The following is a 25755-nucleotide window of genomic DNA, read 5'->3' as shown; positions in this document are numbered from 1 at the left end:
TTATAGAGTGTATTTGTATTAATCATGAGCAATATGTTGGGCATTAAGGGCAACCTATGGAGGGGCAAATTTCTGCTGCTACTTCAGCCCTGAAGAAACTGCCTCCTCAAATACCTCTGAAAATGCCTGTCTAGCTGCTGGTACTGACCATTCCTATTAGTTTCCTGTAGAAAATAAATCAAAGTTATTGACAAAAGATAGAAAAGGATGGAGATAAAATCATCCAAAATGCCACTGAGGCTAAGGTTTTCAGACGTGTTCATGTGCAAACACATACACGTGTAATTTTACATATATGGATCAAAGTGATTTAGGAGAGAGGCTGGACTCAAATCCCAGCTCTGCCATTTTACTAGTTGTTTGACCTTGAGCAGTGTGCTTACCCTAAAATTCATCTGTTAAAAAAAAAAAAAAAAGGTTAACAATGCTTATCTCTCAAGGTTTTGGGGAGGAATGAACAGTCACTCAATAAATGTAAATTTATTTTCCCTTTCCCTTAATCTTCTCTTTGACCTTGGTATTGGAGATTTTCCTAGGCTTCATTACTAAAACAACTCTTTCCACATCATAATGTTGGACTACAAGTATCTGGAGCACAGAGACCATATCTTATTAAATTTTGAAGACCATCACCCAACATTTTCATGTTTAATACAGTTAACTAAGATAATAAATCAGGTTCGGAGAAGAGTTTGTTTATGGATCTGTTTGGAATAATTCATTCTGGATTCATCTAAATATACTGCCTCTCATTCTCTATGTTACTTCATTATTAAATCTGCCTATCCTTCTAGTTTCAATTTTAAAATGTGGCTAGTGATTTGGAGCAAATTATTTAATCGCGCTAGCACATAGTTTCCTCACTTAGAAAAATAGCTTCCTTTCCTGTTTTATCAGGTTGCTGTGAGGACCAAATGATATAATGCATGTCACAATACTTTATAAATTGCTTTACAAATGCTTGTTATTACCACAGAATATATGAAGTAATTTCATTGTGCCAAACAACTTTTTATCTTACAGAATGCTCATCAACGTTTTTCCCCCTACTACACTATTGACCCATTCGATACTACTTGGCTTTCCTACATTTATCATTTCTGAATCCCTTGGTTTGTTACTATGGCTAATAATCACTGACATCTACTAGGGACCATCTGAGTAGCCCTAGAGGAAACCCACTACTATCTTTCAGGAGGTATGCTCACAAGGGGACACAAAGTATAAGGCATAAAGTTCAGACTACAGGATAAGGAAAGCAGGATACAACAAGAGATGTGAGGATTGTGTGCAACAGGGAAGTGTGGAGTAGAGGCTAAGGACAGGGGATCTGAATCCTGGTTCTGTTATTTTTAATTGTGGACCTTGGGTCAGTTAGTAAGCCTTTCTTGGCCCTCAGTTTCTTCATCTCAATACTGCAGGTGATAATAGTACTTACTTGATAGGACTGTTACAAGTTTAAATGAGATAGTACACATGAAACATTTAAGTACAGCGCCTGGCATACCATGAAAACCCAACAAATATTAACTATTAGAATTATAAACTAATAAGTGGTTAACAGCACATGAGAAGGTAAAAAAAGATTTTAAAAGTTCAGAGAAACAACCACTGAATATTAGTTTCAGTAGTTCTGTATTTTAAAAACAAATGTTTCCCTCAAATCCTGTTTTAAGACTGAAACATAAAAATTTTTTAGTACAAAATTTCCCACTCTTGGTCAGATTTTCTTAAAAATAGTCTCAGTTCAAAATATTTGAAGGCAGCAAGTGTAAAGTTACTATTAACATCAGACTATTTTTATACTTATTACTTATATTATATACAAGAATAATCACGATTCCTCTTTGTTTAACCTAAACATTACTTACTTTCCTGTTGGTACAATTGGGAGTAGAGATGGGATGAAGAGGCAGGCGGTATTTAAGGCCTTTCTTCACAGCATTTAGAAACAGTGGCAAAGGTGTTTCATATAGCAGAGAGGCACCACTCAGATGACAAAGTTGCCAAGCAGTGAGTTTGCGTTTAACATTGTTTACCACACCCATAGCATCCAATGACCTCATGTTCTCTTTTAATGGCAAAGAACAAGAGTCTTGTTGCTCTTGGGCTATAAAGCTATGCTCAGGCAAATTGCCTGTTGGCCACATCTACCCTGGGATGTTTTTACTTTGGCCTGCAGGGTTCTGAAATATTGGTTACCAACATTTAAACATCTAGAAATCTCACACAAAAACCTTAGGGTTTCTCTTGGGATAAAAACATCATCTCATAATACTGGACCCACATTCCTGAAGGCAACATTCTGCTACAGAGGAGGGGCTGTTCCCTTTACGCATACTCCAGTTTGCCACATTCCCTATCATTTCCCGTTGTTTTACACAAGTCAAGTGTCATTTGCTTTACTTGTCCAGCCTCTGTAGACAGATATCTGAGTCTGCAAACCCTATCTAGACCTTTCCGGTCTGCTATCAAAGTTTATTCTGTTCTGTCCCAAGTCCATCATCAGTTTTCAAAGCTCTAGCCCGTAATCTGATCAAGTGCGCGTACTTTTACATGTTCTTTCTGGCGATAGCATCTTAACAGAAAGGGATGACTCTGCAGATGGAAATTTCAAGCCCCACTGGATTACAAACAGGAGGGTAAGCGTTCATTCTACTTTATTTTTAGTCTGGCGCAGCCATACCTTACTGTTCTCTGGCAAACCAAAGGAATTGTTTTTCTAGAACAATGGACACTTGGCCTACGTGTGAAGACTACTCAAACAGCACTTTCATGAATTACCCTAGTTCCAAAGGATTCAAGCTACCATGGACAATTCTGATTCTCCGTTTCCTTGGAGGTTTCAGGATATCCGGCCTGACGGCATTTCCCCTCACCTGCTTTTTGGGCCCGTTTTGCGCAGGACAGTCGCGCCTAAGGAGCGCGCGCATCCAGCATGAGCTCATCTCTCAGGGGCGTTTCCAGAAGGCCGGGCCTGGCCGCGCGCATCAGGCGCAGTGGGCTTCACTCAATCAGTGGTCCCCGCGCCTGGGCCGGGCGCGGCTGCCCAGAGGCGATGCCTTTCTGGAAGCTTTGTTCCTACTTTACGTTCTGAGAGCTCGTACCAGGCCTGGGCGGCCCCTTATCCGTCTGGCCCTTTCGGGGACGACGCCCCCAAATAGTCGACACGCGCGATCCCGTGCACAGCAGGGCCTGGGGTGCTACGAGTGAGCCGTGCCAGCAGAAGGCCTCCCGTGGGCGGGGAGAGCCCCCTCGCCCCTCTGCTTGCTTGAGCGCTCTGTGCTCTGCCCCGCTAACCGCAGCAGTTTCGGCTGCGCTGTGCAGAGAACCCGGGCGCCCCATCTGCGGTTTCCGCACAGGCTGGGAGCAGCCGCAGGCAAGCCCATCAGACCGTCCGCCACGACCCCGGAGAGCCTCTCCCAGCTCCCGGGACCGCCGCCGAAGGCGAGAAACCAATCATACTACAGCTAGGTCTTGCGATTGCACGGCAGTGAGTGCCGATTGGCCGCTGCTGGGGGTTTCGGCCTCCCTCCTCCTCCCTTTTGCCCCCACTTCAGCTCCAAAGCTCCAGGCCAATGAGACTGCGCTTTATAGACACCCTCCCTTTGCTTTTTTTCTTCTCCCCACCTTGGCGAGGGAGGAGAAGTTCTGACTGGCCAAATGTCCTCGGAAGCCCTCTTCCCTTCACCAATCAACGAGAAAGGTAGACTCCCAGCGGAGTTTTCCAGCCAATTGCGGGGCGGCCGCCGTGCCCAGCCTTGCAGTTTCACCCGCGACTCCGGGTTTCACGGTCTTTAACTCTTCCTGCTTTTTCCTGAGGGCCCGCAACTCTGATTGGCCACTGTTGCTATTGTCGAATTTCTCCTCCAGCCAGCCACAGAACAAGGCAAAGCCACTTTCTTTCCGTTCGGCTGCCTTCGGCATTTTCCGTTTATTAGGCGTGGCTTCTCAGCTACACTTTCTAATTGGCTTCTCCGACAGATCGGCTTTTTCCGGAACGAGCCGCAAACGAGCGACGTTGGTGATTGGCTCCGCTTTGGGTTTCGGCTTCCCAGCCGAAGTGGGCGGGCGCGGACTCGGTCGGCTATTCCCAGACGCCTGTTACGCGGGCGGCCGGGCTTTGGGCGGTGTAAGGCTGGGTGGGGGAGGAAGGAGGCGGAGGACGAGTAGGAAGGGGGAGGGGGAGCGGGGAAGCGCTAGGCGGCTGCGCAGACGGCGCTCCTCACACAGAGCTGCCCCCGACCCGGGCGAATGCTGGTTTGTGCTGCCGCCGCCGCCGCCGCCGCCGCCCGGGCCGAGTGACAAAGGAAGGAAGGAAGGAAGCGAAGAGGACCTGGCCCCGCAGCCGCTGACAGGCCTCCGGGCTCGGGGCAAAGCGCAGACACTTCCTGAGCGAGCACCGATCAGAGGCGAGAGGCGGAGGGCGGCCGCGCCGGTGCCGTGGACGGGGGAGGGGGCCCCGAGGGAAGGAAGCGGTTGCCGGGTTCCCATGTCCCCGGCGTATGGGGAGCAGTCGAGGAGCCGCTGCCTGGGGTCTGAAGGGAGCTGCCTCCGCTACCGCCGCCGCCATGGCCGCTGGATCCAGCCGCCGCCTGCAGCTGCTCCTGGCGCAATGAGGAGAGGAGCCGCCGCCACCGCCCGCCTCTGACTGACTCGAGACTCCGCCGCCCTCCTGCTTGCCGGGCCCCCGCCGCCAGCCCAGTGGATCCCGCCGCTGCCGGAGCCGCAGCGTTTCCCGTCGCATCTCGGAGCCACCCCTTCTTCCCATCCCCCTCTCTTCAGGCGTGAGACTCGTGATCCTTCCGCCGCTTCCCTTCTTCATTGACTCGGAAAAAAATCCCCGAGGAAAATATAATATTCAAAGTACTTATTTTCAATCAAGTATTTGCTCCCGTTTCACGTGATATATATTTTTAAAGGATTTCCCCCCCACCCCTTATCCTCTCTCAGGAAAGGGAGGTGAAAGAATTGTAATCCTCCCCCTTCAGCCCCAGATTATCTATATGTTAAATATCCGTACCGATCTGTCTTGAAGGAGAAATACATCGCTCGTTTTTTTTTTTTTTTTTTTTTTTGTTTGTTTTTTCTTAATTGCTATACAAAAGGAGTGAAAAGCCTGGAGAACGAAGTCTTTTTCTTTTTCTTTTTTTTTCTTGTGAGAGAACTTAATGCTGCATTTATCATTAACCTAACACCCTAACATAAAACAAAAGGAAGAAAAGGAGGAAGGAAGGAAAAGGTGATTCGGGAAGAGAGATCATGTCAGGGCGGCCCAGAACCACCTCCTTTGCGGAGAGCTGCAAGCCAGTGCAGCAGCCTTCAGCTTTTGGCAGCATGAAAGTTAGCAGTGAGTATTGATTTTATTTTACACCTCTACTCCACCTCACCCTTAAAATGAGAAACCTCGAGATACCAGGATCTTAAAATATTAGACCTCCAGATCAGTCAGAGTAATTGCAAAGGGCAAAACCCTTCTTCAGTCAAAAGATGAGACAGCTCCCTCTTTTCTCCTCCCATACCTCCTCCCCTGGTCTCATTAACCTTGAATTGAGAGAATGTGATTTTATTTGGATGATTTAGTTTGGAACTTAATTCTTGTCTTCAACTTTTCTTGGTTTGGGCAGTCAGCTTTGTTAGGTGGCTTGACTGCACGTTAAAATAAACACGGGAGTTTTTACTTGTCCATGCTTTTGAATAATGAGGAGGACAAGACTTGATCCATAAACCATTATGTACATTTTCAGAGCGTTTGTCTTCCGGAATGAGGGAGGATGTTTTAGCTCAGATTTCAGGGGTTATCATAGTTTTGTACACTTAAATAACGTTAAATGTCCCAGCCTCCTAACATTTCCTCTTTGCCTGAGTGATATACAAACTATTTGTTCTTAATCTGAAGATGAACTTGCTCAGTAACTGGCATTGCTGTTTGAAGGCGAGCATTCAGTACTCCCTTTTAGTAGGGGCGGGTGGAAGCTGATAAATATCCAGCAGCATTTGCATCGTAAGTGCATTGTTTCCAATTGGATAAGTGGTTTAGTGTGTTATCTCCTAACCTTCCTGTTTTGACATTACCAGTCTGCCACCATATAATTTGTTTAATCAAAAGGTAACTTAGAAGTAGGTCCAAGTTTTGATTGAGGTTTGTATTGTCATAATGCCAAAACTGAGTTAAATAATAATTGTCACTGACTCATTGTGATTTAAGTTGAATTTTGAGGTGCCATTGCCTACATTACTTGTTAAATGTTCAGGAGTACAGTGGATTCCTTTTTAGAACTATTTAAAATACTGTTGGATTAGCTCACCTCACATTTAGCTATAACTGTGGATTTAACTCTTAAGAATATGGATTTAGTCCTTTCCATCATAGCTGCTGCAAAAGGCTGTGATCCTGGAAATAATAGGGATATTTGGGCTATGTTAGGGTTGTTGCTAGACTGTACTCTTGGACTGGATTTGTGCTGAAAATCTGTGTTCTTCAAGTGTTTGGTATACTAAGTATCAGATGTTCCAATGTATCTATTTGTGGAGATGTTTGTATGGTATTTAATGACAGCTATTTAAACATACTTCCAGAATTTGACAAACATGTCTATATTGTTTCCTTATTCTCTGAGAAAGGGGCAAGATGAAAGTTGTTATTTTGTTGCCTCCAAGTAAGATTAAAAAACAAAACCCAAATGTGTATGCTCTTAGGTGAGGTTGATTGTATACTTAGGCAACATAAAATGATTATTTTTAATTGAACTCAAGATTTCAATTCATGTTGGCTTTTGGAACTTGACTAAAACAATGGTCCAGTAGCTGATGGGAGGTTATTTTTGAAAGTTGTTTTTTTTTTCTCCTGGTGACTAGCTAGTAGAGAACGCAGAGTATGTGAAGAGGGAAGCTGATTTTGCATCTTTCAAGGAAGGGTCATGCTTTCTAAGCACTTCATGGAGTTATTTGAAAATAATTATTTAAAATTCTGGTGTAATTTTCAGCTGTAATGAAGCAGATCTTATAATAGCTGCTTAAGAGTCTCTGTGGTACTGGAGTGTGTATATGTTTTACATCTTGGTACTATAGTTTAAAAATCACTCAAACATCAATTTTAGGTAATTCATTTATTATGTTTAGTTCAGAGATGTGTAATGCTAGATTATAATGTTAAATTTTGGGACTTTTAATTTTATTTCCAGGGTTTTCTTTGAAAATAGCTCCTTAGTTCTTCATATATATGTGACTCAAGTGTGTAGGTTAAGGTGTTTAACTTAAAATTTATATAAGGGCAGCAATATTTAAAAACTTGGACTGTGACTGTTTAAAGAATTTTGACAGTCTTCCCTTTAGGGACATTTAGAAGAAATAGGAATTATTAAGCATTTGTTAGGGTACTGGTAGTCAAAGGAACTCATGTTCAAAAGATCTACAAAAGAAATTATAGTACTTGACCTCAAAAGCGTATTTAATGGTAAAGAAAAGATATGAGGGAAAAATGTGAAAACAATAGAATGATAACTGCAAGATTATAAAATACAAATTGAACTGTGTTCAGAAGGACAAAGAATAAAGGGGTGAGAAAGGAAGACTTCTGCAGAGGTGAGCTTTAAGTCAGGTGTTAAAGAAGGCTGTAACTTGAACTGTCGGAGAAGTGTGAAGTATTTATTCTAGGTGGGAGGAATGTACAGCACAGAGATGGTGCGTTTTGTATGAGAGGTAGCAAGCAAGGTGGTATATCTGGTTGAAAGGGCCTAAATAGGAAAATAAGAAAAAATGAAACTTGAGAACTATGGGAAGATTAGCTGATGGAGAGGAAAGGGGGCCTATAAAAGTTTGGTTGTTTCAAGAGAGATCTGGATTTACTGTAGATTGTTAAACAGATACTGGAAGATGATTTGGGCAGTTGAGTTGATGGATTTGCATGGAGAGACATTACAATCCTTTTAGGGAAATAATAGGGAATATTGTGAAACATGAGGGTAAAAATTAAAATGTGAAAATGGGATGAAAGGAACAAATTCAGAGACAGTATGAATGAAGAAGCCGGCAGGACTTTGGATTGGACTGAGGGGAATACTTGTGAAGGAGTCAGGAGTTAAAAATAAATTCTGAGGTTATTGGTCTGGAAGACTTGACTGCTGAGTTGTATTGTTAATTGTAATGGGAAAATTGAGAAAGTGCTGAGAGAGAGGGTAGATGAATTCACTTTTTAGAATTTCGTGTGCAGTAATTTCACTTGAAATTCAGCAGGCAGCAGCTTGTCACTGGCAATGATATTTAAATTCCAATGTATTAATTATACACTTTCTAGTTTATACCTAAAAATGTCAAGTTTATCTTTGGGAAAAGTAAACTAAAGATTTGTGTTTAAATGCTTTTGATTAAAGTTCTAAAAAAACAATTTATAGTATAGATTCAAAAGCCTCACATTTGAAACCTAGTTATAATCCCATGGTAATTTATTTAAGGACAGTGAAAATACTTTGATGATTAGACTGTGACATAAACATTTTAGATATTTTATATAGGCTTTAATGTAATCCTTGGTACATGCTTAAAACTCGTTTTTCAGAAATAATGACTTAGGTAAACTTTGCATTTAAAATAATGATAATGCTACTACTAAGAGCCTTCACTTTGTGAAGACTCCAGCAGAAATTAAGTTCATTTTATAACAAGTGTTTTTTACCTTTTGATGAAATCAAGATTTCTTCTTGGTTCACTCCAGGCATATGTGTTATTAAATAGCACATATCTATCTATACAGTTTCTTCTTTAGAATCACATGACATTTTACCCAAAATAGAGAAAGTATTAGGACTGACCATGCAATTTTAAACTATTAGTAATACTCCTCCTCACCTCCACTGGGAACTGAACCCAGGGGTACTTTACTACTGAGCTACATTCCCAGTCCTTTTTATATTGAGACAGGCTTTCCCTAAGTTGCTGAGGGTCTTACTAGATTGCTGAGACTGGCCTGGTCCTCCTGCTTCAACCTCCCAAGTCTCTGGGATTATAGTCTTGAGCTACAGTGCCCAATTCAAAACTTTTTAAAAAAATATTTTGTGGTACTGGGGTTAAACCCAGAGGTGATCTACCACTCACTGAGCTACATCCCTAGCTCTTTTTATTTTGAGACATGGCCTCTCTAAGTTGCTCATGCTGGACTTGAACTTGTCATCCTCCTGCCTCAGCCTTCTCAGTAGCTGGGATTATAGGCATACGCCAGTGTCCAGCAATAAATGCTTTTAGTATACTGTTGGAGAAAATTAGCTAATTGCCTAGGTTTGATGCTTAAATTTAAGATTTGGAAAGAGGAAAAATAGGGCAATGAGTGTTACTTGTTTCCTTATAAATAACCTTTTCTAAGATAATTTTTTTATTAGCAAAGAGAATAATTAATGGGTAATTACATATTATTCTGCAGTATTAAGTTATATGGTGATTAAAACCCAAGGGGGGTAGAAACATAGTGTCTCTCTATTCCTAGATTAAATTTATGATATCTAATAATTTGGTTATTAGAAATTAGCCAATTTCTTGGTTTTCTTATGTTAATGTACAAAAGATTGCTCATATGTCAGACTGAAAACCAGAAACTTATTTTCATTCCTTTCCCAACTAGACTTATCTTGAGTTTTAAAAACACAAGATGATCATATAAGAATTACATGCACTTTTGTTGCGTGCATCCATAGAATGCTTGCTAATTGTGAGATAATAGTTAAGGCACAGGTACTAGGAAGAAACTTAAAAATAACCCAGAGATTCAAAAACCAATTTATGGCTGATTAGGAACTGCATTTAGAAAATGGGGCGACATCTTCTCATTTTACTGGCAAGTCACACTGTACTTGGCACCCTGCTCTCTCTGTTCCCCATATTGGACTTGAGTTGTAGTTGTGAATTGCTGTTTTGGATAAACAGAAGACTGGAAAAGCCAGAGTTTTTTTAAGTACCAGCCGCAGATTTTGAGACTGGGTGTGCTGTATTTTTCATGAGCTTTATGCAGAGAAGGCTGAGAAATATAAAGGTACTGATCCTGGACACAATGTCTGTCTGTTTATTATTAATTTACTTATTGGTACTGGGAAGTGAACCCAAGGGTGCTTAACCATCAAGCTATATCCCCAGAGCTTTGTTTATTTTTTTATTTTGAAATGGGCTCTCCCTAAGTTGTTTAGAACCTCACTAAATTGCTGAGGCTGGCCTTGAACTTGTAATCTTTCTGTCTCAGCCTCTTGAGCTGCTGGGATTACAGGCATACTCCACTGCACCCGGCAATAAGCTTTTAAATAAGACTTCAGGGGGTTATGAGAGAGGAATAGGGATGGACAGGATGTGAGACTGTGGTACCTCTTTTGATATTTCACCCTAAAATGAAGAATATAGGGGCAGAACACATAAGTGTGACATGAATGTGTGTTGGTACTAACACAGCTACCCTGTTTCCCTGGATGATGTTCTACCAAGAATATAATTACCACAGGGTATGATTTTGTTTGTGAAATTTAGCATCATTTTCTAGCTGATTTTCTTGAACTGGTTGTGGTGGTAGTGATAGAAAGGGAATTTTGTGTAATTTCAAAAATTTTCTGGTTCATAGGTGTTGAAGTAGAGGTTACAGTCTTTGTTCCCACCTTTGATTATATCACTCACTCTTCTTCAGTTATAGACAAATTGCCTTTGAAATTTGTTGAATGTGATGTAGAAATATATGTTTATATAAAAACATGTGAATACAACAGCAAGGAAAAACTGATAGTGGAATTAAAGAATAATTGTTTTCTGAAAAGTTTCCTACCATTAAACTTATAAGTAAAGGAAGATTTCATCCATTCTAGTATGAAGAATTTTTATTCTAGTTTTTAAAAGAATACTACTCAGCACATACTGGACATTTAGTAATTTATTCCAGTATCTACTTGGGTCTGTAATATACTTGGTCTGGTATAAGATGCAAAGATACAACTTTGTAGATTTGGGCTCCCAGTTTACAATTTCCCTTCTCACCTTATATTTTGGAGGTCGGCAGATTTTAATTTTGTAAGTGGTTGAATCTTATGTTTTTGTATTCAATAGTTTCCTTAGGATTTTGATGATTTTTTTTTTTTTTTTTTTTTTTTGAAGCTAATTTTGCCAAACCAGTTTTTCCTTTTGTTTTCAGGGTACCATGGTCAATAGTAGTACAAAACTGAACTCTTATTATGTTCCCGTATAAATTGGTCTGGAGTTGTTAGTGCTTGATTGTCATTTCAAATTAATATAGTAATATAAAAAGTAAACATTGTTGAGGAAGGGGAATTTTTCTAAAATCTTATATTTTATATGATTGTATAATTTAAATGAATTTATTGGCCTAGGATTGAGTAGGCATGTTCTAAAGCCGGAAAGTTAGTAGGTAGGCAGGCACAAATATTAGAAACATTGATATAGAACAGTAATATTAGTGTTCTGTTTTTTCCATTACCACTGTGTCATGGCACAATCCTTGGCTTAGGAAGTTAAAAATAAATAGGTTGTTTTAATAAAAGTAGCCAAGAACAATGGTATGATTAATATAGTATATCTGTTGAGTATTCACTAAGTACTAATACTCTGCCAAACTCTTTATATGCAAAACCTCATTAATTATATGGCAGTTCTATACAGTAGCTAATATTATCCCTGCTTTATAGATGAGGTAAATAAAATTTAAGAGAGATAAAGCAACTAGTCAAAGATTACTTGGCCAGAAAGTTGCTCACCCAGGATTTAAACTCAGGCATTCTGATTACTAAGCCTGAGGTCTTGTTTTTGTATATGTGATAGAGAATGGATTGCTGTTATCTTAAACTTGGATTCCATAGATAAGTTAAAGTGCTTTTTGCTTTTCGGATAGTCTTTCAATGATAATTTAGAAATAACTATAAGCTTTCATCATTATTACTGCTTTGAAATATTTCCAGTCATGCCTGTTAGCAAATATGGTATTTATCCATTCATACATAGGTATACTGAAAAAATCAGTGCTTTGAAAATATCAGAGGAAACTTAAGATAGACATTAAAAATGAAAGTATTAGGGCTTATACCTGCAGAGAAGAAAAATAATATGTGATTTTTGTGTTGTTGTTGTTTAATGTCTAGTCAGAACACTGGTTTTTTTTTTTTTTTTTGATCAGTACTGACAGATCATAAATAAATTCTTATATATTTATAACCTCAGGTAACATTAGAGTGTGTTTCACCAGGTTAGTCATTACGAAGGATTATTTTTTCTCTTTGTCTCTCTTCCTGTGGTTTATGATAATTGTCTTTACCTCTCCCTTTTAAAATTTGATGCCAAACTTAAATGAAATTTTTTTGATTGCATATTCAACCAATTACTCAATTATATATTGGGCATTTGCTAGTGTCAGAAAATTGGAGCTCCTCCCATATCCTCTGCCCCAAGAATATCAGTTATATATCACTATGAAATTAGGTTATTTGGAGCCTGACCTTTTTGGAATTGGTTGATAGTTAACAATCCAAAAGTAAACTAAAAACTCTCCTGAGCAGCTTGTGTCTGCCAGCAAATAGAATGTACCCTTTGCTCATGGGTAGGGTCTTCAAGGCTTTTTTTTTAAACAGTTCTTTATCATTGTTGAACACAATTCTAATTCATTTAATTGTCTGGTTTCTTAAAACCACACATTAGAAGGGAATGGATGGATACTAATGTTAAGCGTTACTAAGAAGATTAGACAGGAGATTCAAGAAAATGTGCACATTGGGATTATTTAGTGTAGGCTCAAGTAGCTCCAGGAGAAATCACTCTGATAATTGTTCAAAATGTTCACCTAGAGAAGGTTAAATTATACTAATTGAACTCTCTTTTAAAGGGGCAGGAGGCAGGAAAGTCTCTTCTGGAGAGCTGGGTTTCTGCAGTAACTTCTCACATCAAACATCCTCTAATTTGTTGGTCACTGAAGTGATGAGGAAGAGAACTGGGTCATCTCTGTCTGATTGACCAACCTCTAGTTGGATTTCAGTGATATGGACAAAGGTACTAAAGTCTTTAGTATGGTAGCCAAGGGTATGTTTCCAACTCTTCCTTCTGTTGTCCATCTGCATTTAATACTCAGCAACAGAATATCTGTCTTAAAGCTTATTTTCTTATTTTTTTTCTCTTTGGTGTATGTATGGAATTACACTTCAGATTTTCACCTGCCTGTACCTTCTGTTTGTTGAATGCTTAGTCATTGCATGGAGTTTTTTAAGCTTTCTTATAAATTTTGAATAGCTTTTTAGATAGTACATTTGCCAGATACATTTCTGACTTTGAGTAATGAGATTTGAAAAGGTGGGTATGTTAATTTTTTCACTGAAGAAAAAGGATGATCATGGTGAAGTACTTTTCTTTTGTACGTCTGAGAAATTTTTAGGGGCTTACTTGGTTGATATAATTAAAAAGGTTAGGAGTTTTAGATTTCTTAACAAGGAAGATTAACCCAACTTTAATGTGACATCCTCTACTTTTCCTTATTCTATGAACTCAGTTAATTCTTTTTAATTAGTTAAACCACTTTCTTGGACTGGGGATATAGCTTAGTAGAATGCTTACCTCAAATGCATAAGGCCCTGGGTTCAATCCCCAGCACTACAAAAAAAAACCCCAAACCAAACCACTTTCTTTGTGACATGCATCAAATAAATTGCTAATGCTAGACTTCTGAGTTTGTGGAAGCAGTACCTGAAAAATTAGAGTGTGGAGTTAGGCCTGGAATCAAGATGACAGAATTATAGTAGGTACATTTGTTGGTCTCTTGGTATTTCAGAGCTTTCTTTCACCCTCTATATGTTATTTAAATTTTGAGTTAGTGGAGTTTCAACAATGTTATATAATTATATGTATATATAAAAGCAAGGTGTGTCATGTCTACATAACATGATAACAATAACAATAATATCAATAATATCAATTGGGTACTGTGTCCTAGACATTTTCATACTTATTTATGTATTTTGCTTTAAAACAATTTTAAAAATGGTTCTCTTCAGTGAAATTTTCCTGTTCCTGCTCTGTAATTACCAGTTCCCTTTCCTAGAGATGGATGACATTACAATTTCTTAAATATCCTTCCATAAGTATTGAGTATCTTGGTTTTTAAATTTTTGGTACCAAGGATTGAACTTAGGGACACTCTGCCACTGAGCCACATTCCCAGCCCTGTTTTGTGTTTTGTTTAGAGACAGGGTCTCACTGAGTTGCTTAGCACCTCGCTTTTGCTGAGGCTGGCTTTAAACTCCTAATCCTCCTGCCTCAGCTTCCTGAGCTGCTGGGATTGTAGGTGTGTGCCACCATGCCCACCGGTATTCTGTATCTTTTCAGATAAGTGATTTTTACAGTGGCTTCCTTTTTGTGCATATGTACCTAAATTGACCAGAGTGTTAGAATTAAAACAAAAGTTATATCAATTACTCTAGAAAATTGCTATTTGTCATCCTAGATTAATAAACCTTTATTTTTCTGACTGTGAGTTAGATGGGGAATAAGTGCAAAGATGAGAGAGCTCCGTCCTATCTTGGCAGTTAGAGGTAAGATGCTAATAATTTTAAGCAGTGAATGCTTAGTATCATATTTAAAATATTTCCTACTGGGGCTGGGGTTGTAGCTCAGTGATAGTGCAGTTGCCTAGCATGTGTGAGGTCCTGGGGTAGGATACTTAGCACTACATAATAAGTAAATAAAATAAAGGTATTGTGTCCATCTACACCCAAAAATACTTTAAAAAATATTTCCTACTGTAAGTTCATTTAAGAAATTATATTGCTGAGTAGGTATTGTCTGTGTTTCTTTTTTCCAGAAATAGATGTTTATTTCATGGTAGAGAAAAAGGCAAAGGATAATTAATTTTTTCCTTTGACTTTCCATTTTTCTAACATCTTAGATGAGAAAACCTGTTCTCTTGAGAGATCAGAGGCGCAGAGTGCATCAGTGTCAGTGAAGCCTGTGCCTTTTACCTCTTTAAGAGCGCATGGTTTCGTTCTCCTAAATCAAGCATTCTGCAGTCTTCTAAAATAATAATAATAATAATAATAATAATAATTTTTATAATACTGGTAATGAAACCAGGGCCTTGCACATGCTAGGAAAGTGTTCTATCACTGAACTACATCCCTAGCACCCCCTTTTTAAAAAAAAAAATATTATTAGTTTTGGTACCAGGGATTAAACCCAGAGGCACTTAACTACTAAGTCACATCCTGAGCCCTTTTTTAAATATTTTATTTTGAATCAGGGTCTTGGTAAGTTGCTTGGGGCCTCAGTCTCCATGGGCATTGTAGGTATGTGCCAGTGTGCCCAGCTAAAGAAGTTTATTATTTTTATAAAGTAATATATTAATGTGATTTAAAGAAATCAAATAGTACAGAAAGGCTTATAATGAAAACTAATCACCTATCCCCAGTCATATGCAATCTTCACTATGACAGTTTTTTCCACTTTTAATTAACATGTTTTAAATCTACTTCTTAAAATTAATGTTAAGAAGATATTATTTTTCGTCTTCTAATTATGGTAGATATCATTTATTGCCATCTCCATCTCTCCTTTGCTATTATGCTAATATAACTAGCCATTATTTTAGTTAAACTATTACATAAGTTATTTTTATTACTTAGACACTGAACAGTAAATAGTCTTAGGAGAAACCAGTGATCACTTTTCCTTTTCAAACTAGCTTTTTTGAGAGAATTTCCATACTGTAAAATTTCCTCTTAAGATACACGTTTTAAGCTGGGTGTGGTGGTGTACATCTGTGATTGTCGAGGCTCAGGAGGCTGAGGCAGGAGGATTGAGAGTTCAAAGCCAGACTTAGAAACTTAGATTCTTTTTATTGCTGAATAATAATTTTTTTTGAAATACCATAATTTATCCATTCATCAGTTGATAGGCATTAGAATTTTTTCTGCTTCTTGGCTAGAATACATATTTGCTGCTGTGAACATTTATGAACAAGTTTTGGCATAGACATATATTTTCAGATTTTCTGAGTGTGTACCTAGGAGTGGAATTGCTGGGTCATATGGTAATTCTATTTTTAACATGTTAAAGAACAATGAAGTCCTTTCCAAAGCGATGATCACATTTCCTTTGTTTTCAAATTTTTTGGACTTTTCTGTTGGCATTTTCTTTTTCTTGTATGTTTGTAGTGACATGCTGTCAATTTTTTCCCCCCCACAAATGTACCTGGATGGCTACTCACTTCCCCTTCCCCTTTTCTTTGGATAATCTTTTTCTTAGAGTCCTCCTTCTGCTGCTGGTATCCAAACTTGTTCAACAGCTGTCATCCTCTGACTTCTTTCATTCCTCTTCAGATTGACTTTCCTGTTTTGCAGATCCTATATCTTTGTATCCTGCATCTTTGAATAGTTCTTATTTAACATACTCTCATGACATCAACCATATGTGCTCAAAATACTGTTTGGTAAATGTATGTGGAAAAGTTGTTAATTCATTGTTTTTTCCATATTTGCTCCAAAAGTATAGTTAGAAAGTTTGCATATTTTTTTGGCAGGTGTTTTCACCTTTTCAGTTTCTAGACATTGAGAAATGTTTGGAGGTTATTTTATATTGTTATCATCTACTGATTACCATTCTAACATGAAGCAACAGCATGAAGCAAGTAAAGAAATCTGAGAAATACTGATATCAAGGAATTGATTAGACCAGAGCTATTTAGGATTATGTAAGCTTCAAATATGAGTCACATGCAGTTTTAAGTTTTCTGTGTCATATAAAAAAAATAAAGACACAGGTGAAATATACTTTAACCCTTTATATCCAAAATATTTCAACATGTAATCAGTATAATAATTATTCTTTTATTTATTTATTTATTTATTTATTTTGGTTACTAAATCTTCATAAACTAATACTTCACCCTTAACATACTGATTTGGAGTAATACAGTTTAAGTGCTCAGTAGCCACATGTTGCTAGTGTTTATTGTATTGTACAGTACAGGTTTAGCATTTTGTTCAGGAATTATATTATTGTTTTCAACCTGTTTGATCAGTTATTGTGTTATTTTCAAGTAATGAAAAGATGTGTGTGGATTAAAAACACTTAATTGATTTGCATCATTTCTTTGTTTTTAGTCATGTTTCAGTTTATTTTGGAACTTTATGTCATTAAAAAAGATTGAAAGACTTATGTTCTTCAGAAAACTGCCTGTTATAGGGGATAATGATTTTTCTCCATATTTTTGGCACAGCTTTAAAGTTAGAAACTGTCATTAACATAATTGCCCTAGCCCCAATGAAATTTTATTGGTACAAATGGTTTTTCTTTTTTCTTTTTTTTTTTTTTTGGTACTAGGGATTGAACCCAGGGCACTTAACCACTGAGCCACATCCCCAGCCCTTTTTTATGTATTATTAGAAACAGGGTCTTGCTTAGGGCCTAAGTTGCTGAGGCTGGCTTTGGACTCTTGATCCTCCTGCCTCAGCCTCTGGAGTCTCTGGGATTACAGGAGCACGGCACCATGCCTGCCTGTTGTCATCTGTTCTTTTACTTGATCTTTCAAACATGTAGTCAGCTTTCAGAGTCTCAAAACTACCCCAGCCATATAGTCATCCATGCCGTACCATGAGGCATGAAGTTCACTTGCACATTACTACTGTAGCACTCTCTATGACCCTTCTTATAGTCTGCCTTACATTCTAGTTAACTTATTTCTCTCTGGGAGATCACAAATTCCGACGCGCATTAAAGTATTTTATTCACCTTTACATTTCTACAACGTGGAGCATAATGCTTTCTGTGTTGGATTGCTTAATACATATATGAGTTGTAGGTGGTTTGCTTTGGTGCTATGGGTAGTAGTGGTATGATGAGGAATTACCTAGTCACCAAACTGTCACTGATGTTTCTAGGAACATTTAAGTTTTGATAAGAGAAATTAGCTTATAAAGTCAAATGTGGTTTTTGCTTAAATTTAAAGAAATAGTAGTAGGGAAGGGAAAGAGACACAGATATATAGACCCTTCTTTAACTATGTGCTGAGTGCTGAGTGACTCTGAACTCAGGATGGAGCAAATGAATGAAAGAACTGAAGTGCACTGGTTGGTAAGCCTAGTTCCTTTGAAATATTACAAATGTGCACCTACTACAAAAACTCAAGCCTTCCAGAGTTTTATTTGGAGTGGGTGAGGCTAGAAGAGAGATTTAGAGATTTAGAGACCTGACAGATTGCTTTTCACCAAGTAGTTTATTTTGTATAAGAATAGAGATAAAATAGTAAGCAGACAGTATTTAAATATGAATAATCCCTTTTTTCATGGATATACTAAGGTGTGTGACTGTAGTATTGAGAAGTTATGAAAACTCTATAGGACCTCTTTTTGGGTCTTTTATATTTCTTGGATATGCTAGTGCACATTAATGCATCAATTCTAGAGCTTTCTCAGGGTGAGATATTAATAAACAGTATTGGTTATATTCCTGAATAATGTAATTTTAAAAATAGCTGTAAAATATGACTGTCCATATTTGGTTTTGAGAAATAAATTGGTTTCTACTGATATTGTGGTATCCTGCTTCTGTGACTAATTTTGTACGTTTGAGATGTTTGGCTGGCCAAAGGTATAATTCTTAAACAAGGAAGAGATTTGTTTTCTGTGTAAGTAGAAAATACTTGCTGTGTCCTTCTTGAACCAAGAGGAGTTACTAAAGAACTAGATGTAGTTCTGTTTAAATTCAATTGAACATTAGGAATAACTTTTGAGACCTTAAGAAATCAACAATCTATCTAAATATATTTCCTATCAGTTTCTAGAAAATTTAAAAACTGGTTGTGTACTTTGAGAGGATAGAGAAAATATTCTAATTTTACATTTCTATTCTACATTGGAGAATGAGAGCGAAGTAAGAAATGAAGGGAGGGTATGTTTGTCATGACTTATAAGGTGGGAGCAAGTGCGCCAGTTCCTGGGTCCTTAGGAAAGAAAAATCTCTAGAGGCGGGAGACTGACTGACTTTATTGCTTTGAATATGTTATCAATATAAATTGTATGTATACCTTGTTCACTTTCAGCTTTATTTAGGAGTAGATATTATTTAAAATGTAGTTTATCTTATGTCTAATTTTTAAAAATACAGTGTATTTTTTTGTTGTTCATGATGTATCACATATAGCCAAGAAAATCTGTGCATTTTCTAAAGTGTAGGGAAGAGATGAAAAATACTATTGTGGACCATAGAATGAGGGCAGGAAAGAAACTAGAAAAAAGTTTGTAGTTATGTTGGGTATTGAGTTTCCTTAGATGCCACTGAAGGTGGCTAGAGGTTAAGATTTAGCTACTCTTTGAGTGTTTACTGTGTGCCAAGCATTGTCATTTCATTTAACTTTCATATTGATTTATTTGACAATATTATCCCATTTAATGGATGAAGAAACTGAGATAAACACATTTTAGTTGATTTATTCACTTTTCTAGCTAGTAGGGAGTAAGTTCAGATATCAAATTCAGACACTCCAGACTTCTTTTTTGTACTTATTTTATCATTGCACTATCCTAAGCAATATAATTCTTCTTTAATCTTTACCACAATTTTTTAAGGCAAATGTAATTTATAAGTGAGGAAACTGAGGCTTATTGAGCCCTCACACAGAGCAAGATTCATAACCGTATGTTGAACCTGTCACCTTAATTGCTACGCTGTATAACCTTGGAAAGGAAATAGGAAAATTGTGTGAAATTTGATGAATTAAGGTTTTTTTAGGGTAAGCCTTTAGGAGCTTATTTATTTTTTTTCATGTTACTAAGCAGACTATAGTTGTCATATACACATAAAGATTAAATTGTTTTCTTCTTTTACAATAAAAGTTTTAACAACATATAACTTTCTCTTAAAATTGATCAGGTTATTTAACAGTGGCTAGATGGATGAAGCTCCTTTTAAAACAAGAATTAAATTTGGTTTTAACTAAGGAAAAAAAAAAGAAGTACAGTTAAAATCCATATTGCAGAGTGAGTTTTGAGCTGGATTTGTTATCTTTTAACTGAGGAACCAGGGCCGTAGAAAGGTTAGATAACCCTCGCCAAGGTTTCATACCAACAGGTGGCAGAGCCTACATTCCAACCAAGGTAATATAGGCTGGAGAGCTTACCTACTTTACTCTCCTAAGGGTACATGAATGATCGTGCAAAAATGAAGCCCAATTAACACATCAGGTCTTGATTTAAGGAAAAAAACAGAAGTGTTATACTTCACCTGCCTCCATTCTTATTATTTCTGATGGTCAGTGGTCTTAGTACTTTTTGTTGTTGCTTGCATTACTCTTGCATGTGAAGATCTTCTCTGTTCTTCCTTGTTACTTAAAAATGATGCATGATAAAATTAAGCCAAAAATGTAAAACTTTACAATCTGGCATAGAGGCCAGATTGATTGTAATATGTCAGTTTATAGTCAAATGTGGTTTTGAAGGTAGTTTACTAATAGAAAAGGTTGGCTTATAATTGCATGATTTGGAGAACATTTTATGTACCTTCTGCAACTTACTTGGACATTCTACAAATTGTTTGTGTCTTTAGTTTTGTCCTCTCTTTCCTTTTGGACTTTAGCACAAAAATATTACTTTATCATACAAAAAACTTTCTCATCCAGAAACATCCATTTTCATACCTATAACTTTTTATATCTCCCTTCTTCTAGTGGTTGACTTTTGAGTTTACATTCTGAAATTAGACAAATTTATAGTTTCTGAATTTAGGCAAATTACTCCTTTTTAATAAGATGAATATTCTTTTTACTTTAATCAAAACAAAGCTTAAACTTTTTCTATTCCTTATATATAGAATTATATCTATTAAAAGTTTACTCTTAGTAACCTTGCTTTTAGTTTAGGTGGAGAAACAAAACAACCCTAAAACCAATTTTCCATTTATCAACTTGTCAAAACATATTTAATAGACCCAAATATATGTTGCTTTATAGAATTTAGGAAGTCAGGAACACTTAAATTTAAACTTAGTGGTTGATGTTTTAATATTTTCACTTTGTAAATTAATCAGACATCTCCTCTAACATCTTCATAAATGTTTATCTCACTTATGTTAAATCTGATTTACCCATTTTTAACTTAGGTTATGCATTAAAATCAAGGTATCAGACAAGTCTAGTTAACACTAAATCAGTTATTCCTGCCAAAGAAAAATCCTTAAAAGCAATGAGCATTGTACTTTAAACATTTTATAGAAATTAATCTTTTCTTGATTGGGTGGCTACCTAGAAGAATGTGTAGGTTAGTAATTTCAAAGACATCTTCACTCTACCACTGTAAATTGATCCTTCAGAAATTAAAATAGAGCTTGTCACAGATTTTTACAGTATGACCCAGACAAGGAAAGGGCCTGTGTGCAGTTTGGAACATTAGGAATAGAGTCTGTCAGCCAGGTGGATGCTGAAATCAAAGGTTCAAGTGGCCACTTACCCTCCTTGGGCAGATTTATTTCCATCATTTATTTTTCTTGCTTAGAACTCTTCAAAGGAGAGGATTTCCTTCCTTTTCTAATATATTTAAGAGTTAACCCTTGAATAATTAATTGGCCAGGCAGTAGAAAGAAAAACAGAGAGCTAGAAACTCTAGTTAGGCACGACTAATTAGAACAAAATATTAAAGAATGTGGAAGTCCACAAGTCCTCAGGAAGAAGTTCTTAAGTAAAAGAAGACTCGTATGTATGGAATCTTGTTTATCTTCCTTTTCCCTAGGCTTAAATTTTTTCTACTCTTGGTAGGTTCCTGTAACTGAGTTTCCTACCTTCTGTTCTCAACACCCCCCCACCCCTGCTTAATACTCTTGTTGGGAATTTCTTGCATACCCCGTCCACATGTGCTCATTCTCACTCAGGATTTCTTGCATCATCATCATTTTCCTATAACACTGGGATAGCCTGAGCAACCAAAGAAGTACTTCTCTCTTAAGCTTGAGAATTAATTTTCCTACTGTGGTCTGTGCACAGAATTATTTGGTTGTTGCAGTACTTGCATGGCCCCTTTCCCTGTGTGGATTACACTTTTTGATCTACTCCAGATTTTGGGTCCTTCCTTACTAGCCTCAGGGATGGCAGTTGTCTTGGTCCCTACCCCACTCCCCCGCCCCCACTAAGGTTACCACAGCAGGGCAGCAGGAAGCAAAGGACACAACTCCTTTGGGGAGGGGGGTGTCCCTCTGACACCTGGGGGACTTATTGGGCCCCATGTTGGTTTCCAGAATTGTTAGAAATAATAAGGTGCCACAAGAAATCACACATGTGCTTGGAAGTGGGTATACTTCTGACAGAAGGGCATACTAATGGAACCTGGCTAGCAAGCACTTCTCGGTGCACAGTCTGCAGGTAAATAACTAAGGTAGTACTGCCCTTTGCCCTGATTGGAGGACTCAGGGGTATGATGTACATGATTGGGTAATTTTTAAATTGGGGGCAGCAAAAGGAAAGGTTTATAATTAAAATGGCTACAATGGGATCCAATTAAGGCTGAATACTTTTATCTTAAAAATAGACCACCAGATTTTCTCTTTCTCACAATAAGTGCCCTAAAATTAAAAAAAAAAATTTTTTTCAGTTGTAGATACATATAATACCTTTACTTTATTTATTTTCATGTGGTGCTGATGATGGAACCCACTGCTGCCTCATATGTGGGAGGTGAGGGCTCTACCACTGAGCCATAACCCAGCCCTTTTTGTTTGATTTTGATGTGAGGTATATATTTTAAGTTATAGGTATATACTTTAAGTTTGAGGTATATATTTCAGATGTTTGTGTAGTCAGACTTTTAAAACTGTATATATGTATATATTTTAAACTGCTTTAGACTAGTGTGTTTGCAGTGGCAGTTTGTATTACATTGACTGTTAGGTATTAAATGTTTAATCAGAATGTTTAAACAATGAGATGAGATCTGACTATTTGTTCTTTGGAATTACCTATATTTTGGATTTTGCTGATTTTGTCTCATTCTGGAATACACCAGAATGGTATTGTAAGGGATCCCACGGAAACCACGTTGGACATAGGAAACACATAAGGGAGTTTATTAAACAAACAGAGTGTCTCCCTGCAGTGTAAGAGAGAAAATGAGAGGAAAAGAAAGGGAAAGAGAAATGGCACGTGCAAGAAAGAGTGTGAAAGTGAGGAGGATAGAGAAAGTGAGTAGGAGAGAGAGAAGGATGAGAAAAGATGGCAGGGGTAGCTACTGTGAAGCAGTTGAATTCCGCAGGGCTAACAGGGGACCAATAACGGAGAAGGATACTTGCAAGCTGACTGATGAACCAATAGCTAGCTTGGATGTTCACAGACTGACAAGTGGTTGGGAGGCAGGGAAAATGGCTGCACCGGACAGGTGTGTGTGGCGGGGAGCAGCTTTGTACATTACAGCTATGGCATGTGAGAATCTTTTTCTCCATTTGGAATGTCTATAGTCTCATTCAGGAGATTGCAGTTATCTGAGATGCCCTCCAAAATTAGGGTAATTTTTTAGGACATTCAGAACCACTAAGGCTGTTAATTGTGAATTGAGGTACATGGACTATTGTATGCTTTTTTTCTTTATTTGCTATCCTTTTCAGTTTTGAGGAAGTGGGGGAGAGTTTTATCCCCTCTCTGAGAATTTTATTCACTCTAATTTTTTATTTCTTGCTTTGAAATAGCCAAAATACTTAGGAGCTCTAAGAAAAATCAGTTTTCTCAGCTTGAGGCAGAGATTTTCATGGGAAACTTTTTCGCAAAGTAAAATACTCTGTCTTTACCCAGGACATTTTTAAAGGAGTAGCAAGCAGCACTTCACTGCTTTGTCATTAACTATGATGAAGGAGAGAAGAATGAATCACATTCCTTTTTTTTGTTTGTTTACTGTCTTCATTTTTTTCCTTCTCTCTTGACCCTTTCTCTTCAACTTGGCTTGCTGTGGGTGCTGAATTTGGCTTCCTGTAGAATGGAGTAATTTTCATTCAACTTTGTGAGGAACCTGGTACACCCAAACAGATGGTGAATATTTTTTCCATTTAGGATTTTTTATTTTTAAATTACTTATAAATTATTAAGAAGCTTTCAAAGACATAAAACTAGATAGAATAGTATAGTGAACCATCATGTATTTATCACCAATTTCTATAATTAGATATAATCACCCTTGTTTCATGTATTTTCACCTGTACCCCCAAATAAAATATATTTCATGTACCATGATTTTCCCCAGCATATATTATATATTTAAAAGATAAGAATGCTCAAAACAAAAGAACATAGTTAATTACAGCACCCTGATTCCATCTTCTAAAAATTCAAAAAGAAAACCTTGACATTGTCAAATTCAGTGTTCACATTTCCTTGATCATACCTTTTTTCCTTTTAAAAAAAAAAAATGGTTTATCTGAATTAGGATCCAAAACAGGGTCCATATGGTGCATTCTGTTGCTATTTTAAAATCATCTTTGAATTGGTTAGAACTTTTCTTTCCCTCTTTTCCTTGCCATTTATTTATCGATGAGATCTGACTATTTGTTCTTTGGAATTTCCTACATTTTGGATTTTGCTGATTTTGTCTCTGTGGTCACTTAACATGTTTCTCTTATTTCTACAAACTGATGGTTAGATTTTTTATTTTAAGTCAGATTACTTTATTAGGTGATTCTGAGTATTTCTTGCTGCAAATATCAGGTGGCACATAATTTTGAATTGTTCTATTTTTGTGATGTTAGGATTTGATTGCTGGGTTTCTATTTACTAGCCCATCCACTGTCCATTATAAAATTCCCTTTCATCTGATGATTTTAATCATCATTGATGATCATTGTCTAGATCAAGGTTTTGGTAAACTACAACTCATTGGCCAAATATGGTCGATTCCTTCTTATTATTTTAAAATATATTTTAGTTGTAGATGGTATCTTTTATGTGGTGCTGAGCATTGAACCCAGTGCCTCGCACATGTGAGGCAAACACTATACCACTGAGCTACAGCCCCAGCCATGGTCCATTCCTTATTTTGTAAATAAGTTTTTGCTAAAATGTAACCATACTTGTTCCGGTATATGTAGTCTGTGGCTGCTTTTGGGGTACAGTGTCAGAGTTGAGTAGTTAAGACAAATGCTGTGACCTGCAAAGCCTGCTATTTGCTCTGTGGCTCCTTATAGAAAAAGTGTGTTGACACCAATCCATATCCTTATTTCATTAGAGATTGCCAGTGTGATATTCTGTCATTCATTTTATATTTAGTAGCTGGAGTTCTTCTATAAAGAACTTTATCTTACCACCTTTAAGATTATCCTGAGGAAAAGCAGAATGAATGCTTCGATAGCATTTGATAGATGTGGCCAGTGTGTTTTTAAAGTTTGTGTATGAACTTGTGGTTTTGAATACATTATATGTTTTAATCTGTTATAGATATTCTTTTTCAAATTCTGAAATTGTCCCTTTTTTGCTACCCATCATATTGACTCTTGGGCCCTTTCATATAACCTCAGTACTCTTTGATAGGCCTGTTTTTTAGTATGGTCAAATTTAGTATGGTAAGATGTTCCAGTCTCATCTTGGGCATCATCTGCATGGGATCTGGAACCATTCATTTCTCTAAGGAGTTCTTCCTTAAGAGGAATTAAAATAGGAAATAGTATTTAGAAACCCCAGATCTAGGTTTTGTTGATAAAAATAATAAATATATATATAATATTGTGGTATTAGTGTTCTAACCCAGGGTCTCACATGTAGTAGGCAAATGCTTTACCATTGAG

At 37.3% G+C, this 25755-nt stretch overlaps 1 protein-coding gene across 3 annotated transcripts in view; it reads left to right on the top strand.

The window, feature by feature from the left end:
• The first annotated feature begins 5111 nt into the window (after positions 1–5111).
• The window catches only part of GSK3B (glycogen synthase kinase 3 beta), a 209558-nt gene continuing 188914 nt past the window's right edge, over positions 5112–25755 (top strand). The window contains exons 1-2 of one of the 3 annotated variants that reach the window (XM_079155326.1): positions 5112–5350; positions 12854–13017. In XM_079155326.1, the coding sequence (XP_079011452.1) occupies positions 13008–13017 (10 nt within the window). In that variant the 5' untranslated portion in view covers positions 5112–5350; positions 12854–13007. The remainder of the gene's footprint in view (positions 5351–12853; positions 13018–25755) is intronic. The other 2 variants (XM_079155324.1, XM_079155325.1) reach the window with 2 other exon arrangements.

The sequence above is a fragment of the Sciurus vulgaris genome, assembly GCF_902686455.1.
Source record: "Sciurus vulgaris genome assembly, chromosome: 10".
Classification (NCBI taxonomy): Eukaryota; Metazoa; Chordata; class Mammalia; order Rodentia; family Sciuridae; genus Sciurus; species Sciurus vulgaris.
The sequence above is the reverse complement of the archived record's forward strand: the minus strand, read 5'-3'. Positions and strand labels throughout refer to the sequence as shown.